A 19,829-nucleotide genomic window follows, 5' to 3' on the forward strand; every position below is an offset into this window, starting at 1 on the left:
TAGCAATACAGCATGTATTATTTAAGAGCATTTGTTATAAGCTGGTTTAGTAAAAAATGATTGTTTCTGTAAGACTAAAGTAAACAAGAAAACCAAGGAGTTTATATACAATCGAAATACCAATTAATAGACAAACAGGAAAAGGCCACACTTTTTCCAAGTTAATTAATGAAAACAATAGACTTAAGTGCCAATAACTTAAGTAACAATGATGGCTATTAACACCAGGTAAGTTTAAGACAAAAGTGTTGCCGTTTGTCTGTCTTACTGTGTGTGTGAGATCCTGATGCTAATTAAGACGAGGCTAAACAATAGACAGGTTGTCTCTCGTCTAGACTAGACTATTACGTAATTAAAATCAATTTACAATCATTTAAAACAAATGTCTGAAATTAAGTAAACATGTATTTTGCTGGTATTCAATCTTAAAAGTTCATAACAAGTATGACTTTTACGCAAACAAATAAACTTTTGATAGAAACAAGTCAAAGTCAAGTCAAGTCAAACACCGTTTATTCGCTCATAACATACACATGGCAAATGAGGTCATATACAAAACATATATACATACATGGCGGCAGATACATTGTAAATTTTTAACTACAATTTATATGATACCCAATACGAGTATCGGAGAGACATTCACATTAGGTCAGAAAACATTTTAGACAATTCTCAATGAATAAGGTTGTATCAATAGTAGAAATATTACCTTTGAATCACTAGTAAATAAGAAAAGGATTATCTTACAAGTGTGTGCCTAATTGAAAATTGATATATTTAATCGAATTTGGCGAACGAAATACTGTAAAAGAAGAGAGAGTCATACAAAAAACCCTTAATATATGAGAAAACCTATCCGAAACAAAATGATAGGAAGTCAAAGGGTTTTTTAATTCAATATTTTGTTTTCCTGACATGTTAATAATACATCACTGCTTGTTTCTAACTAACATCGTATTACGCCAATATGAGAATTTTAATGTTTTACATAATTATAATAATTTAAACTACAGCACATGTCATACATATATGTTTGTGAAAAATCTGAAAAATCGACAATGATTAACATATAACTACAATACATATATTTACATATGTAAAACATACATTCAAAAACTCAAAATAATGAATGGAAATTTTCAAGCAAATCACTATATATAACTATCAATTCACTATATTGTATAAAGTTACTTAATTTTTGAAATAATAATATTAACAAATCTATATAGATTTATCTGTGTTTGTTTACTGCCTGTATTCATTAGTTTTTCTAATTTAAATGTATTGGGATGTCTATAAAAGTAAGGTTTTAGAAACTGTTTTCTTTCATCGTTTAAGAATTGACATTCAAACAAATAATGAAATTCGTCTCCTAGTTTGTTATTGCAGTGATTACATAGTCGTTCGTTGAGTGGTATTCTACGCCAATTGCCTATTTCAATAGGCATTCTATGATTTCTTGTTCTAAATTTGATGAATGAAAATAACTGTCTATTTGGAAATTTGGCGAGATACTTTTCAAAACCAAAGTCCTTTTTAAAAATTCTATAAAATATACTGTTGCTTGCATTTTCCATATTCGACAACCAATCATTTAAAAATAAATCGGTTAGCTTTTGCTTTACATTGTTTTTTAACCACTTATGATTTATTACTTCTTGATTAAGCCATAGGTTATTCAGGCCACATTTGATGAAAATCGTTTTAATGAAATATATCCAGGGATATTTTTTCTTTGTTACTCTGTCATCTAATGAAAGTGCTAAGTTGTATATAACTTTATATATCATTGATGAGAGTTTTTCTTGTGTATTGTTGAATGGTGTTTGTAATCTTCCCCAAAAAACTATATTTCTTTCTTCTATATCGATTGATAAAGGTTTCATGCCTGTTTCGCCATAGACCATGTAGTTTGGTGTTGATCGTTTTAATTTGAGAACATATTTCAAGTATTTAAGTTGGACCCTTTCCAGTATGCTATTGTTACCAAATCCCCAAATTTCTGCACCATATAACAAAATAGGTTTAATTGTTTTATCAAAGAGTTCTATACGTAGGTCAACAGGTAATGATAGGCGATTTGAGTTTCTTATTAGACTATACATTGCATGTGTTGCCTGAGAAGCTATATGTTTTTTGCAGCTAGCAAATGAACCGGTTCTACTAAAATAAATCCCGAGATACTTGTATTCGTTTACTACTTCTAAGTTGTTATTTTTGAATTTAAAATCATAGGGCCGTTGTCGACCTTTACCAAAAACAACTATATTTGATTTTGTGGTGTTGACTGTTAGTTTCCATAGATCACAATAATTGGAATATGTATTAATAGCATTTTGTAGTCCTATTTCTGTCTCTGACATGATTATTGATATACGCAAACAAATAAACTTTTGATAGAAACATGATTATTTAAATTTGCAATATCGAAGTACACTACAAAAATTCAATATCGAGTTTTGTATTTTGTGTAGATATGTAAAAATACAATGAAAGCACCAGCAGTAGACAATTTAAACTCGGATGTTTAAATATGTTACTATATGCAAATGGTGAAATGATAGAAGAACATAACAATGTAGATATTTTTCAGGCACATTTTCTGATATTCTACTTAGTTCTGATACTGGCAAATATTAGATTAAACAATAAAAAGATACAGATACCATCATTTATGGACGAATATAACATTTCACTCCACAACTATTCTCATGCATCAAACAAACCCATGGCGTCACTAACTTGACGTGTTTTATACTGACGTTGACGGTGGCGTTGAAATCACGCTAACTCTATCAATTTTCTTATAATATTTATATCTTTCAGCAATTTACCTCACCGTCAATTTTTTTGTTTTTACATAATTATATTCATTATTCTATTCCATTTCCTATGAAATAATAAAAACATACCCTACCCGAGTTCGTTTTCGAAATAAATACGTCACATTCACCGATGGGTATCTATTTTTGGCGATTCCTTATAAAAGGCTTTTCGTCATAAAACTTAAAATTAATTATTTTTTTCTTAAATACTAGTACTAAAATTATAGGATTATTTATTTAGCATACAATAAATTATATTCCGATTTTTTTTATAAAAAAAGCCGTAAAATTATATTTTTTACGGTTTCATCAACGTTTGCGCCAATTAACACGTGTCCGCTAGGTGGCGCTGTAAATCAACAAATAACGGAATTTTAAAAAATAAATAAATACACCTCGTTAAATTACAGTCATTGACGATTGTTTGTTCCAAGTTTCATGAAAATCGGCCGACATTCATATTTTTCGGAGGAACGTGGTCATGTACCTTAATGTATACATAGCCTGTTTACGCGTTTCCCGCTAGCATTTGTTGGTTATTGTTAAATTGACCGTTACTGTTAAGTATCATTCCTAGCTAAGTGAATTGTTCGTCTATTTCTACTTTGACATTGACTTGTACAACCCCAACACTTGCAATAATCGGATAGTCTGTGCAAACCTCGTTTTAGATCTTCGGCCGTTTTCGCTAAAATAACCATGTCGTCGACATATAAGAATAAAATCAAAGTTATCTGTTCCAACGTAATTCTACTGTTAGGATAAGATTGTAAAAATAATTCTAGATCTTCGATTAACATGGCGCACAACAAAAGTGAGCATATTTCTCCTTGTTTCAAGACGGTAGCTATATCAAAGAAATTGGCGTAACTATCGCATTGCCGTACCTGTCCTCGTACATTTTTATACATGTTTTGGATAATATTATTTAAAACCGATGTGAATAGCTTTAACAGATTTGACATACTGTTACAGCAATGCCTTGCATCCATAACGAAGGGAAGTAACCTGTATTGAATATCGTATTAAAGGTTTGTGCAATTATTATATCCCCTGCTTCGATGACAAACTCATTTATTAGAAATTCGGTTTAAAAAGCCTTTTCCTGTTTCAGTCCCTCAATAGCCCGCATAACCTCGTCAACACTAGTTTCCCTTTCTAGCTCAGTGTGTATCAGTCAGCTGCTCCGTAGAACAAAAGTTCTCCGATCCTCTCTCATACTGTGGTCCGATCTGGAGTGCTTCAAGGTCCGCCTTCTGTCACTCATCTGATACACAATCCATGTTGACCATGTATCAACCAATGAGGTTGGATTCTAAGTCAGTTAAAGAACCTGGAGTAATATCTTAATGATTAAGAAAGGGCTTGTTCGCTCCGCTCCCTCCCCCTTCTTAATCATTAAGAATTGACTCCATGTCATCTAACTATTACTTACCATTGTTAAAATTAGATATCAATAACATAGACATGTACTGGTACACGACTTACATTGTCCCGTACTTATGAGCTACATGTAGTGTTGGGTAATCGGACAAATTTGTTGAACAGTTTTCATAGTCGATAAAGTTATCAAAATAGACAACGATAATAGATCATCAAATCGGAAATAATTAAGTGTATTTTCATTTTGATTATTGGTATCAAGATGTCATTTCCGTTTATTTTAACAACATCTGTGTAATATACTTCGAAATAGGCGTAAAGTATTGAATGACAGAAGAATAAATTGAAACATGAGCTGTCACAGGGACATCGCGATCGGCTTTTCCGTCGTTTTTCAAGTACATCAACTGCCAAGTTTTTGGTGAAAAAGGCATGGATCACAGTAAATTAAGATTACATCCAAAACCTTAACAATAATTTCGAAGTCGAATAATAGTAGGCCATAATTTACCTTATATTTAAAGTATAGATATCCACTTCATGAACGAAGCAGCCGACGCTATGGTGAGTAGAATAACTCTCCAAATTATTCGAATAGTCGAGCTAAAAATGGATTACTTTTTGACATTAATAGAACCCACTTAACCCTTTGCATGCTGGGTAAATTGTCGTCTGCTCAAAAATGTCGTCTGGTTTATTCTAAATTTCTTTTAATTTACTTGAAACTTTGGGGATATATTGACTAAGTGGCAAACAGCTTGGAACCTGACCAGACGCCGAGTTACTCGGCGTCTGGTCTGTTTCCAAGCTGTTTGCAAAGCCTTTAAAATCGCCATCAGCAGCCTAAGGGTTAAATATAAGATGTTACACCCATGATACAATTACAAATGAGATCATTCATGGGTACTTTACAGCTTTTAAGTAAATTCATACATTTCCATGAAAATCTAATATGGATGATCATGAGGTTGGCTACCATTATTGCGCCATCACTAGTCATAAGTTGTTTTTTTAAATATCAATTTTTGCACAAGCAGTAAATTCGAAATGGTTCTAAGTGACAATAAATAAAGAAGCAGAGAGAACCTTTTTGCTTTCACCCCTCGATTTACTGCAGACATACTCTATTATTATCTGTTATATTATATTTGTTCAAAATAAAATCTCAAAAAGTTTTGATGCTAAGGAGTGTGTTCAGAAGTCTAACCAAAAAGCGTTAACATGACATCCAATTTATCGCTTTTTGGACCTTTTCCGCAAAAAAGTACCAGGGAATAAACGATATCATGGAACATACAAAACAACACTTTAATGAAATATGCAAATCGTTAATCTTTTATTGCACTGAGTTTCAATCAAACATGAGGTTATAAATATGCGGATATAATTTATGATACCAATTACACCTTGTTATATTTATTTCTATAAAGTAAAAGTACATAATCTCATCACAAACTTGAGGCACATGAACTAAGACAACATATACTTCAAAAAGACACATTTTCTCATATCACCCTTGAACATCATTCACACTGAACTGATCACTAATTATACTTTTCAAGGGCATGTTTCAAACAAGTATCATAGATAATTATACATGTATAAATTGATACATAACATAACTGAAAGTTTACTTGATATTACAGAAGCCATGAGGGCCTCATTTCAAACAATCTTAGGTCCCTTCTAACAGGATCAAACTAACATCACTATTTTTGTTTTGGCATTAATTTTGTAATTTTCTCATATCAAAATGTTTGAAACATTTACAAAAAGTAATATTAAGACAATCACAATAATATAGTTTTTATGTTGTAAAATCTAATTTAATAATTTCCTTAACTTCAACGTTTAATTTTTACAATTTTCTAATAAACAGTTCGTTAACAATGTGAGACATTAATATCCAAAATGTATGTTAGAATATAAAACTATGAAGCCATTTTGATTGATAAAGCAATATTTGAAGGGATTTGAACTTAAATAAGTTGTCAACAGGTTATTTTTTTATTTTAATATGATTGGTTATTACGGTATTATTGGATGAATATTGACAAATCAATGAGAGAGAGCAATAAGGAATGATGCTTGCACTCAACTGTTTTCTCATTACTCAAGCTGCATACCTGAGGAATTATTTTGCCAATCTCATAGGACTTGCTACACTTGCCCATATAAGAAAGGTGGACACGCGTACCATGTTTCATTTTTAATACTTTCATGGGTGTTACATTATGGTTCACATCACAGATTGGCCCCACTAGTGCTTCTTGGAAAAAACAGATGCGATAGAAAGCGGTCACTTATTGATTGATAGTAAATAGACAATAAATGTGTGAAGAAACATTCTGCACAATCTAAACACTCAAAAACTGACAACACGAAAATTGAATTATTTTTGTGAAGAAATGAAACAGTAAGATTCGCAGTCCAAAAACAAACATTCAAGATAATTTGCTATAAAAAAATCCTTGAAAAATGTATGAAACTAAAAGTAAAAACTGACATATAAACATATAAAGAAATTCACCATAAGAAAAAAATTATAGTTATATATTCAGTATGATTATATGAACAGTGCTAAGTAAAAAAAAATCTTTACCTGTTATGCAATAATGACAGTAATGAAAAAAATTAGAAAGATTTATGTATCTACAAGCATATGGCTACATCCAAAGTCAGTTAATGCTCAAGGTCATTGTGATTTTCTAGAATTTTTACACTTATCTAAAATGAAAAGATGGATTTGAATAATTTAACAACAGCCCTGCAGAGTGAAAGCCAACGGTCGCCTTTTTTATTTATCAGTTGAACAAGGGACATAATTAATTGATCCATGGCCACATGTGTACCAAGTTTCATTTGAACATCTTGAATATGTTTTTCACATTATAGCCAAGGTTCAAGTTTTAGTACAACAATGTTGCCAATAAAAGAAGGGCTATAATACCTTGACTTTCATTCTTCAAAAAACAGATCAATTGAAAATATCAAATTCACTTTAGACCTAATTTTGCTCGCAGCAAAATGTCAATGATAAACATTAAAGATTTCATGTATATATCACAGTTAAAGAAGGAATGGTTTAGAAGATTTTTGGGGTCATAGCTTCGTAAGAACATTTCTAAGTTAATGGAATCGCCCATGGCTGTCCTTCTTAATCCAGATCTTGTCAATAACTGCACCTCCCTGAAAAATAAAACACAATCAAATTGATCAAACATAAAAAGCACAAATAAAATATGCCAGGATGTTATTTATCTGAAGGGATGAATAATATACTTAAGTTATATATTTGCGACAATCGCAGTGCTTTTACACAATTATTAACATATTATTATTGTTTCTTTCATCAGTCATAAGACACCCATACTGACCTTATCATCGGAGACTTGCTCCAGATACAGATGGCTACTGTTGAACACCTTCATCCTCGTGTAGCCATAGTCATCACTGCGGAAAGCTGACCAGGGTCGTGGGTCCGGGATGAAGGGATCATGGTTCTCTTGGCAACCCTGTTGAAAAAAAATGTACAGACATTTACTGTTAATTTGTATTCACCTCAAGAGCTGTAATTGATTTCATATATTTGCATAATTTCTACACACGCAAACAAACGGATGAGCAGTTTGTTTTTGGTGAAGCCTCATGTGACCCTAACGAGATTGACAACACACTTAAATTTATTCACACCTTTGCTTTCATGATTCATCCTTTTAATAGATTGCATACAAATAAATTGAATCAATTGAAAAGTGGGAAAATAAATTTTGCAACATCTGAATTAGAGAATTTAACTAAATTTATTTTAACAAATTAGCTTCTTTATATTGAATCAAGATCAACCAATTTTTAAGACAATAGTTCCTTTCCCAATTTAATATCTACAAAGTCAGGCTTGTAATTTATTCTCATGTATTACTTACAAATACCGTATTGAAATTTGGGCTACCATGAAAACCTGTCTCTCCATGACGGCAAGTCGTAGATCAACTTACCGCAGATCCAGTTATAATATGAACAGGAGCCTTTGGGTTGGTGTAAGGCTCTGTCTTGCTTCCATTGTACACCTTAAATCATACAACATTAATGAAAGAGTGGTATACGGGAAGGCAACTGTAATGAACATATATCATGATATATATACTGGCTATTGTACAAAATTAGTGTGACTCTATAAACTTGCTCTAGACTGTAAAAATTTACTTAATATAAAATTACAGTTGTTAAAATGTTTCATTCAAAACTATAATCACATGTTTAACCTGAAGATCATTAGCTTGGGAAGACATTACATTATCCACCTTCTGTCTTGTTGAAATACTACTTACATACTATAACATGTTTCCGTACACTTTATTATAAGAAAAAAAAAACATTTTGGCTGTGTTTAAAAAATAATAATGCTTTTTGAATAAATTCTCGAAAAGCAAAGCTAATTTCTCAGCAAAAAGAAACTTGTATCAAGATTCAGTTTTTTTTCTATGTGTTCGTCTATACATTTTCTCACACATACAAGAACAGTAACAGGTACAATGATGGTCATCGATGGTCATCATTCTATAACTAGCCTGCTGATAAATAACAATGCTATCCACTTATACCGCACTTACGTTATAACTTGTCCTGAACAATATATTACATAACAGTTATGTCAGCAGCAGCCCTCATGATTGAAATTCTACACTCAAGCTTAAGCTATCATGAAATATCTCAATTACTTGGGCTGAGGGCACTGAAACAATAACTTGTCATATCACTGATTTTATTCCCCAAGTTTAAAGTCTACACTATGAAAACAAACTACTTTTGAAATGAACACAAATGATTTACCTTATCATCAAAGACAGGCCAAAGTCTTTCATACGAGTGTTCGTGAGCCCAGATGGCAAGATCAACGCCATAGTCATAGAACATCTGCTCCAGGCCGTATTTGTGGATTACTGGAATACCGTCTCGCACCTTTACAACAATTGGAGACAAGGTAATTTACTACCCAACTTGTGGATCATTCGAAAAACAAAATGGTCAAGGGACAAACCAAGAATCTCTCGTGTCTCTCAAAATGGACGCCAGCCCTTGTTTTTACCAAGGAAATGGGCTTGAGTGTGGATCGATATCAGCTTTCAGCTGACCTAACAATAATGCTAAAATAATTTTAAGTACAGACATTATTAAGTTATCACTAGCTTACAATGGAATGATGTTTGGTGCAGTCATCTTTGTCCGTATTGGAGCAGTACATCGGGCGATGGCCGTATGCAATGATCCATGGTCGCTGTTTACGATTTTCAGGCTTGTTGGCTTCCTTTTTTAAACAGAAAAACCATCATTAACTTTATGTTGATTAGAATGTCAACATCATATCAATCATAATTGTCATCATTAACATAAACCACCATAATCATCATCATCATTACCATCTGCCCTCATCAACAAAGAGTTCAAATTATAATCCCAACACTGTGAAAACTGGAAAAAGGCTTAAAATTATACAGAGCACAAGCTTCATTGCTAAAAATAAAGAATCTGTATATTCTCCTAACATGTTCAAAAGATCCAGATGATAATCTATTTATTTATTTTTTTGGCCTCATTGATAATAAACAATGATACCTTGAGGTCATCAAGAAGCCAGTAGTACTGCCTTAATGCCTGAACCAGGCCATACTGTATGAAGAAGTAATATTCTGTGGATAGTGAGATGAAGTGTACTGGCCCCATGTTGAAGCTGGAATTGGAAAACAGACATGTTAATGAAATCATTCTAAATTTTCTTGGGCATACCTCTACTATGTTACACACTGTCATGGATTTATGATTCAAACCCCATTATCCCTCCTATTTTGCAAACATAATAAATTTTTGATTGCTATTTCATTTAAAATTTCCAAGTGATAATATGCGTGTGCCTATTTCTTTCCAGCAGGAACCTTAATCATACAATCAGCCAAATAAAGAAATAATGTGATTTTATACCAGTATTATGCCAAGATAAATAGAATTAATGTTACAGCTATTCCATCTTCGGCAACTACAGTACTTTATTCCATTAGACTTCATAAATACTGTGGGACAATTGACATAATCTCTTTTCAATACATGACCCACGAGAGTTTTCTTCCAATAAATTTGCATGTTACAATTAAACCCTTCTCAATAACTCTGTGTTGTTAGCTGTTTCCACAGGCCAGTGGTCTCGACTGTTGTTAACAAATTCAAGTGAAGAGGCAGACTGAGTTTAAATCCAGCTTTCATCAAAAACTTTTTCCAGGGGAAAGGATAAGTTTGAGTGTCCGTGCATATTTCTGCATTGGTACCTTTCGGAACCATTGAAACTTTCTCATTAATTATTCATATTTACGAGATTTTTCTTGCAAAATTGCCCACAGTACACAAGGAAGCATAATATAAAAGTCACCTGGGTTATTTGACCATGCAGCTATTTTTCAAGACCTTAAAATAGATACATCATGAAGATTTGAAAAAAAAAAATTAAAGCTCCTTTTAAAATAATCTTGAGAAAAACATTCCCCCTTTTTTAATACTGTTTTAATAGACAAAATTTCCTCACCTGTAAAACATTAGGTCACCGTTCTCATCGGACGGCATACTGAATCTCCTCTTATAGTGAGTGAAGTTGCTGGAAGGGTAAACAAGGTCAATCACAGAAAAAGTTTCTTGTTTCTGATACAAAAAACGTCTTACTTAGTAATGACTTGACAAGAGTGAAAAAGTATGTTAATTGTCACTTGTTCTGTCTTATATACATGTAACGGTACATGGCAGTTTCTGACTTATGCCAATGAGAAATGGATATACTATATTAATAAAGATGGTACAGTTTTACAGTTTGAAGAAAGGGAACAAATCAAGACAATTAAAGTGAAAAATACTAATGCTTTAGTAACTACACACTATGACATGAAAGAAGAAGTCTTTAACATAGAGATGCTACACTAAATGCTAGTTGTTTACTAAATGCTAATTGTTTACTAAATGCTAATTGTTTACTAAATGCTAGTTGTTTACTAAATGCTAGTTGTTTACTATATGCTAATTGTTTACTAAATGCTAATTGTTTACTAATTGTTTACTAAATGCTAATTGTTTACTAAATGCTAGTTGTTTACTAAATGCTAGTTGTTTACTAAATGCTAGTTGTTTCTTGTCATAAAAAACAGGCCTTCCTAAAATATTATTTAAGCCAGGGTTTTGACTAATTACCCATGTGTTCTAAGTTTTATGTTAATATCTTAAAAGTTTGTTAGTTATCACCAAGATCATAGTTATTACAGGTCAATACTGTTGATGACAACACTAAGGCTATCATAGTAGTTCAACTTTCTTTAAAAAAAGCAGGAGAGATAACACATTCTGCCTGTCCATTCATTCACATTGTGCTTATATATAAACTGTAGATTAACATGAAACATGCATATTATTTCAAGCAATTTTCTTTCTTTAATATAACAGTACAGCATTATATCCTCATTACAAAATAAAGTCGTTCAACATGTGCTCTTCAAACAAAGGAAAAAAGCACTTAAGATTTAGCCTGATCAATAAGGGCAATTCATGAACTCTTCATGATCTGTGTTTAACTTCTGTAAAGTATTGATTTTGTTGATAACAAGATCTTATGTATCTTTAAGCAATGTTATTAATTACTGAAATACATGTATGGTTAATATTGCATATCCCCAGTACTTAATTTACGTGTTGCCTAAAACATTTTAACACTTAAAATTAATAACATAGAGCAATGTAACTTTGCCTCTCAAAATTAAGACATATCCAGTTAACACATGTTAAAAAAGCATACGAGTTAAAAAAAAACACATTAAAAATATGCTTCCATCAAGATATAAGATAAATTGGTTAATATAGTGAATACTGATAAAGCCTTGTGTTCTCCATGAGTACCTCCCGGTCATAATGCCCATGACAAGGAGCTTAAAGAAAGTGTCAAACTCAAAATATGGTTGATGGTAGAAATCACATATACCTTTACATTAAGCCAGAAATGATTTTTTTATTCTCAACACAAACCATCTTTATCTATTCACCCCCCCACCTCTCTCCAACAATCTTCATTTCAGCTTCACTGAGAGAAATTGGAAAACAATGGTTCAAAATTCAAATATACTACCAGGTACACGACTTTTTTATTTGAATAATAAACAAAAAACATAATCGTCTACTAATCCAATGTTTTAACAAGGGTTCCCCAAGGTGAGCATAAAAGGGTATAAGATGTGTTTTTAGTTGATCAACAGGCAAGCGAAAAAGATAATCAACAGCAGAGTTATTGGCCTTACTACAAATGTAAGTATTGTCTATTGCAACACCGGTATTATTTTCAATGGAGTGTCTAGAATACTTTTAATTATAGCCAATGTTGAAGCTTTTGCAACACAGATTTGGACAGTCCCACCAAAGCTATCACCACCAAAACCCACCAAAGCTATCACCACCAAAACCCATCAAAGCTATCACAGAGAAACCCACCAAGCTATCACCGACAATCCCACCAAAGCTATCTCCGACAATCCCGCCAAAGCTATCACCAACAATCCTTCCAAAGCTATCTCCGACAATCCCACCAAAGCTATCAATGACAATCCCATCAAAGCTATCACCGACAATCCTATCAAAGCTATCACCGACAATCCCACCAAAGCTATCACCGACAATCCCACCAAAGCTATCACAGACAAACCCTACAAAGCTATCACCGACAATCCCACCAAACTATCACCAACAATCCTTCCAAAGCTATCACCAACAATCCTTCCAAAGCTATCTCCGACAATCCTTCCAAAGCTATCAACGACAATCCCACCAAAGCTATCACCAACAAATCCCACCAAAGCTATCAATGACAATCCCACCAAACTATCACCAACAATCCTTCCAAAGCTATCACCAACAATCCTTCCAAAGCTATCTCCGACAATCCCACCAAAGCTATCAACGACAATCCTACCAAAGCTATCACAGACAAACCCTACAAAGCTATCACCGACAATCCCACCAAACTATCACCAACAATCCTTCCAAAGCTATCACCAACAATCCTTCCAAAGCTATCTCCGACAATCCCACCAAAGCTATCAACGACAATCCCATCAAAGCTATCAACGACAATCCTACCAAAGCTATCACCGACAATCCCACCAAAGCTATCACAGACAAACCCTACAAAGCTATCACCGACAATCCCACCAAAGCTATCACCGACAATCCCACCAAAGCTATCACCAACAATCGCACCAAAGCTATCACTGAAAATCCCATCAAAGCCATTGCAAAACCATGGATTCTTTCTTAAAACATGAAAAGAAAAGCTATATACCTGGATGAGAATATCAATCAAGAAAGGAGAATATAGTGGTTGCAAAACAGTTCTTGTACAGATATGTTCAGACTTCTATTTCTCCCTTTCATCCAGGTTTCATACTATTGAAATGTTTAAAGGATATATATGTACAAAAAAGCATGAGGAAAGTGGTTGATGCTGGTTTCAGTGATTATACAAGTTTCAGAGAAATTAAGCAAACAAGATAAAACACAACTGTAATGTTAACATGTACATGCAGCTCCACTTACTACTTATTTTCATGGTTTCCTGGACATGTCATGTATGGAAGCTCGGAAGCAAGAGGCTCCACCATGTTCATGAACTTGTCACCAGTGTAGCCATTGTCCTAAAAGATAACATTAAAAGGAAATCTCTTACAGATTCTCTATAAAAAAAAAATCAAAATGTGATCAAATTTATTTCTTATATGAGTATTTAATACAATAATTAAACCCCAAACAGTAGCTGGCAGATACATGTTGGAACAGAAATTTGTAAGCCTAAAATAATCTGACTTTAAAAAGCAGTCAGACACAAGACACCAGATGATACAATTGCAAGAAAAAAAGAATCAAAACCTTTAATATCATTGTGTACAACACATTGAATCTTACTTACTGATGTGTTTTCTTCTGCAGTTTTATGCATTATTTTCCAATTCAAAATCTAGTAACTTTTAAAAATAGCATCAGAATTTCATATCTTGTGTCATACAAATGATTCAGAAGTCAAAGTCGAAATAACTTCTGCATTGAACAAAAAAGGGACAAAAAACCCGAATTTTTTCCCTTTTTTTAAAGCAACAACAATGCATTGAAGTATATATGCATCATCAATTGTGGAACTGTTTATAATTATGTTGGTTGGAATTGTTTTATAAAGGTAAAGATATACATGCACAGTCGAAAATAAATCCACTGTAGAAATACTTACAGAGTCCATATCATATGCAAAATCACCTGTAAAAGAAAACAATGCCTGAGTCAAAAGTATACATTTATCTCTTTTTTCCTAAACATGATAATACTAAACAAAGGTCAGTCAGGCAAATTCAAAAAGAAAGTGAATTTTGTCTAACAAAGCTAAAAGCGCTAAATTTTGATAATCATGTGGCTAAATTTTGATAATCATGTGGACGATTAGATAAAAATGTTTTCAGAAAAAAAATACTTTGCATTCAAAATGTGGTCACAGTTTTGATGAGACTGTAGTCTGTGACCTTGACCTTTCATCAACCGACTACCCGCCCTGAATAGGGGTGAGACTATTAAGACTTGTGAAAAAGTATCAGACCCGGAAAATCCTTCATACTTCTTCTCCGGTTACACCAAGCTTTTCCTAATATTGTTCATTGTGACTCACTGATCTAAAAAACAAAAGAGGGTTCCTGGTCAAGGGCAACCTAACTCTGAAGATTCATTGTCAATTTGTCCAACATCATACTATTTGGAGTTGTCTACCTACACGGCCTGGTCCACAAACCTACCTACCATCCAACCAACATTTGCAAACCTAACCTCTACCTTTTTTTCAAAACAGGGCATAAATTTATATACACAAAAAAATATTTATTTTTAAAAGATTATTGATTTTGAAATTAGTTTACTATACTAATAATCTTTTAAGAAAGATTAGTGTAAAAAATGATGTTTGATAACATGACCATAAAACTTTTAGGCTTACCAACATGCAGGATAGCATCATACATTCCTTTCTCCTTATCCAGGGTAAGTCTTTGTAGAGACTGGTGGTTTGAAAGTCCAAAATCCCCGTATAATGCCACTGAGGGGGACCAGTCACTCCCGCTTCTCATTGCCCTGAATGTGTACACCTGGCTCCACACATCCTCCGTCAAACTTCCAACCTGATAAACTGTAAATTTGGATATCAAGAATCAATCAAATATAAATATATAAAACATTCCTCATCATGATTATCTTCAGATAGCCATGCTAAGGTTCAATGCAAATTTCTAATTACAGAATTAAGTGTGATAGGTATCTAACGATGAATCATACCATGCTCTGTCTCGAAAATAATTCATAAATATCAAATATGCAATCTGAGTCCTTTTGCCTATATATGAATGGGTAATAAGGAAGAATGCGGAAAGTAACATTATAACCATATTTATATTTTGACAATGGCATTTTTCAATAGGGCAGTCATTAAAAATGACCTTGACCTTAAAGGTTCAGACCTGGGTCTTGTGCCCACACACCATTTCATCATGGTGAACCTTCATAGCAATTGTTTTGAAAATCCTATAATGCATGGTCAAAATCCAGCCCAGACAAGGTTCAGTCAGGACAGACTTATGCACGCACAGATGTGCGCACATACACGGAACCCCCATTGTGACAACTATGTCTCACTGCACGTGGGCTTCACAAAAAAGGTCTAAATTGGGACATAACACAATCTGTGCTGTGCCTAAGCAAAAGGTATGCATCACTTCATGATAAAGGGAGATTTATATAGTGGTGAACTACATAGAAGAATAAAATAAACCTTTTACCATATTCACTGCCAGGACTTAGACCAGAAAAGGTAACAGTGTGTATATACTGTGTGTGATGAGCTGTTCCCGGGTCCACAAACTGTTCACTTCTACCTTGCACGGCCTTATTTGGCTTCACACCAGCAGACTTCAAAGCGATCATACCAGTACTGGACATTGATGCATTGCTTGTACTCCATTTTACTACCATATATGTTGGATCCTCTGGAATGGAAATGATAAAACATACAAATTATAATTTTCATCTTAGACTTACTATCTAGGATTAAACTGAGCCAATTACTTCCATGTTGGCCACCTTACAAACAAAGGGAAGACAAAGAAAAATGCTTGGCATTTGAATCTTGAGAAAGAGACCTCACTGAAAAGTATGCTGCCAGTCTGGGAATCACTCCAAGGATTTTCCAACTGAGCTTACAGGCCTGGATATACTCACTAATCTGTGAACTAGTATCATGACATTAAAAAAACCATGACAGTGTTCAGAACAGTTCTGCAGCCCAACTTACTTGTGCAGTGTAATTCGAACAGTTGCCAAGTGCCCTAATAGACATGCAAGAGAACTCTCCTAGATATTTGTTGGGAATTTGGCCCGATGTAATGCGCTGTACGTGAGTGACGTAACGCGCAAAATGTATGACACTTACCTAACATAACTTCCTGTTTGTTGTTATTGTATGTATTACTAAAAATAAAGGAAACGAACCTACACGACGTGTTTTACCGTGATCTCCCCAAACAATATTGTTCTCTTAGTATTTGACCTCAATAGCTCATAACTAAGATTTGGCCAGTAGAGCTTTAAACTATTGCATTTTGTAACATATGATAACTAAGTAAAACAAAAGAGCTGATATATTAAAAAACATTTTTTTCCACTTGTATATTGGACTACCAGAATTGTCTCTAGACTACCTGAATTTAAAATCCAGTCGTATGACAGACTACCTTGTGAATAATTTAGTGAATATGATGCTTTTCTAATCGAAATCATAATAATGAGTGGTCTTTAAAGTGGCGGCACACAAAGCATCCTAGGCATTAGCCAATACAGGTGGGATCCATTTGAGGGAGGGTAAATGGCTTCTGGCTCCTCTGTGACCAACCTCTAAGGTGACAAATTCTCCAAAAGGTTATTTCTATGATGAAAATCCAATTGGGCAGTTTTCTGCAAGATTGTAAAGGCCACTAACTATGCTCTTCTTTTGGAACGGTCTTCCGACTTGAGATTTCTATGTCTTTTTACAACATTTTGAAGGATAATTTGTCCTGAAAGAATGCTAACCTGCTCTAGAATAATCATAAAGACAATTTTCTCATCTCTATCTTTTGTTTAATTACAAACATGTGTACTGTATCTGGTTACAGGAGCCTGAAAGTACAGCTCTTGTGCTCACACACCATTTTATCATGGTGAACCTTCACAGCATTTTTTTGAAAATCCTATAATGCATGGTCAAGATAAAGCCCTGACAAGGTTCAGTCGGGACGGACTTATGCGGGCACAGATGTACGCACATACATGGAACCCCCATTGTGACAAGGAAAATGATAAGAATCATCTACTGTATATGTACCTAATTTTGTGTAAAATTTATTTGAATACTGTTCTTTAATTGTGTTGTTTCAATATTTTTCAGACTCACTTGTTCATACGGTAATATGACACACACAACAATTTGACACAAAAAGACTTAACTGTGTGGATATCAACAGGCAATCAATGAAATTAGTTGAAAGGTAAGTTAATAACCGAACGAGATATAGATGTATAGTTTTATTAATTATGTCTTCTTTTTTTCTTTACAAGAAAGCTAACAAATTTTTTTTAAACGAAAAACTACAAATGTAATTATTTATTTTCAATAGAAGCAAGGTAGTAGCAAAGCATACAACTCTAAGTTTCGCTATGAGGCCAATAAAACAACACGACCACCAGCGATACCAGCAATAAAACCCTCGGCGGAAACTGAGGAAGTCGGCGAAACTCAGCGGATTTTACCGAGAAAAGCGGGTTACGTACTTGGCGGATGTCCGCGATAAATTAAAAACCCTCGGAGTGACGGAGGAAAGAGGTAGTTTCGAGAGAAGTGTACTGTAGACTTAGAATAAAAAAATATCAACCAATATGATGGCTACTGGTTGAGTTTGTAAATCCGAACAGTTAATAAATACCGAACACCTGTTAAATCATGCGTTTGTTTACCTCGATCAATAATTTGATTATATAGATCGATACAGACATTTGTATATAGATCGATACAGACATTTGCCTTAGCAATGAATGCGAATTTTCATCAAGGTTAGGTGAGTATTTTTCTTATAAATCCCTGTCAAACCCTTAAGCAGGTGAAATGTAAATATGCAGCATGCGGGGGAATGACGTCAGATTTTAAATCGCACTGTAATCAATATCATGGGTAAGGAATCAACTCAAACAGAATCTAATCTTAGAAAATTTGAGTTGTGTCCCTTGCTTCGAAAATCTATGATTAGATTCTGTTCGAGTTGATTCCCATTCCCATTGTGTGTTTGATTAGAAATGAAAACAATGACAAAATCACAATCTATTTTTAGATAAAATATAATTTTAAAAGCGATTGGGATTTACAAACTCCATTTCACCGAGTGAATGGTGATTTGCTGTGCTTGAAATTAACGTTTTGCGTTTATGAATCAAACTATTTTGTGAATGTGTACTTCAGCAGAGGCTGAGGTTTGAACCAAACATTATTAATGCCAAGTAAACTGGCAAAGATATTGTTAAAAAAACTGTCAAAACAGCTCAAAACTGTTCGGATTTACAAACTCAACCAGTATGGTCAATTGCTGTTGTCATTTTTCCTCTGCTCTTTCTAGTTTTCAGATCCACTTTCGAAGATTATTTCAAACAAAACATGAACAACATCTTTAAAAAGTCTTTATCCCTTGAAGTGAGCAGGCAAAGTGGGCGTTACTTTAGGTGTAATGTCACTTGATGAATTAAGTCAAGGTGATTGTTGGGAATGCTTTTCTAAAGTTCAGTGCAATCCAGTACACGCAGAATTCCCTTATGTATATTTCTTATACGAGTTATCATGACAACCTTAACAGAAGTTTACTGTTTTTCAAATTAATACTTCTTAAATCATCAAAATTATCAATTATATAATTGTAAACAACATTGTTTTTTATGTGGTTTTTCGTCCTGTAAACAATAAAATTGAAAAACAACTAACCTCCGTATGAAAGATGAATCTGTTCTGGTTTAATATATACACATGTGTAACATTGAAATGCAAAACACATGATAAACGCCAAAATTATAGCACTGTCCATTTTTGTTGAGAAATTTTGACAGTAATCACGCGACTATTTGTACTCGGCTTTGTGTGAAATAAATGGGAACCAAAAAAATATAATAGTCAAAACGGCTATATTATATAGTATATAGGATGACATAGGTTGTTGCAATATGGCGTTCACGGAACTATGAGTATCTATTATATTTAACGGAATACGCTACTTTGTCTATCGACTCCTAGTTACTTGTAACGATGGTCTGGTCAACATACGACGATTCTGGAATGGATAGCACCTGAACACAAGGGTCACAGGATGTGGGTCAGACAGTGACCCGTCTGGAACACAGTCCCCAAACCATATAAACCATCATACTAATCCGAGGACACACTGCACTAAAACTTACAGCAAAAACGTCCACAATATTTCTACTTGACACACCACCTTGCAC

The 19,829-nt window shown here is 33.7% G+C and overlaps 1 protein-coding gene across 1 annotated transcript; it reads right to left on the reverse strand.

Moving 5' to 3' along the window:
• Positions 1-5,518: 5,518 nt before the first annotated feature.
• On the reverse strand, positions 5,519-19,464 carry LOC128208216 (acid phosphatase type 7-like). The gene is made up of 12 exons (XM_052911685.1): positions 19,315-19,464; positions 16,094-16,300; positions 15,259-15,447; positions 14,509-14,534; positions 13,824-13,921; positions 10,786-10,854; positions 9,828-9,942; positions 9,406-9,519; positions 9,045-9,173; positions 8,210-8,281; positions 7,589-7,726; positions 5,519-7,400 (listed from the first exon to the last, which is right to left on the reverse strand). The coding sequence occupies exons 1-12, from the start codon at positions 19,412-19,414 to the stop codon at positions 7,341-7,343; spliced, it is 1,317 nt and encodes a 438-aa protein (XP_052767645.1). The 5' UTR covers positions 19,415-19,464; the 3' UTR covers positions 5,519-7,340.
• Positions 19,465-19,829: the final 365 nt, after the last annotated feature.

Source organism: Mya arenaria, chromosome 11, assembly GCF_026914265.1.
Source record: "Mya arenaria isolate MELC-2E11 chromosome 11, ASM2691426v1".
Lineage (NCBI taxonomy): Eukaryota > Metazoa > Mollusca > Bivalvia > Myida > Myidae > Mya > Mya arenaria.

Excerpts from the sequence above, each read along its gene's own strand:
- LOC128208216 (XM_052911685.1), bottom strand. The coding sequence starts at position 19,414 with ATGGACAGTGCTATAATTTTGGCGTTTATCATGTGTTTTGCATTTCAA. Across the intron at positions 15,448-16,093 it reads AAGTCCTGGCAGTGAATATG|TTTATCAGGTTGGAAGTTTG; the intron begins GTAAAAGGTTTA and ends CCAAATTTACAG. Across the intron at positions 9,943-10,785 it reads GGTGACCTAATGTTTTACAG|CTTCAACATGGGGCCAGTAC; the intron begins GTGAGGAAATTT and ends TTCCAATTCCAG.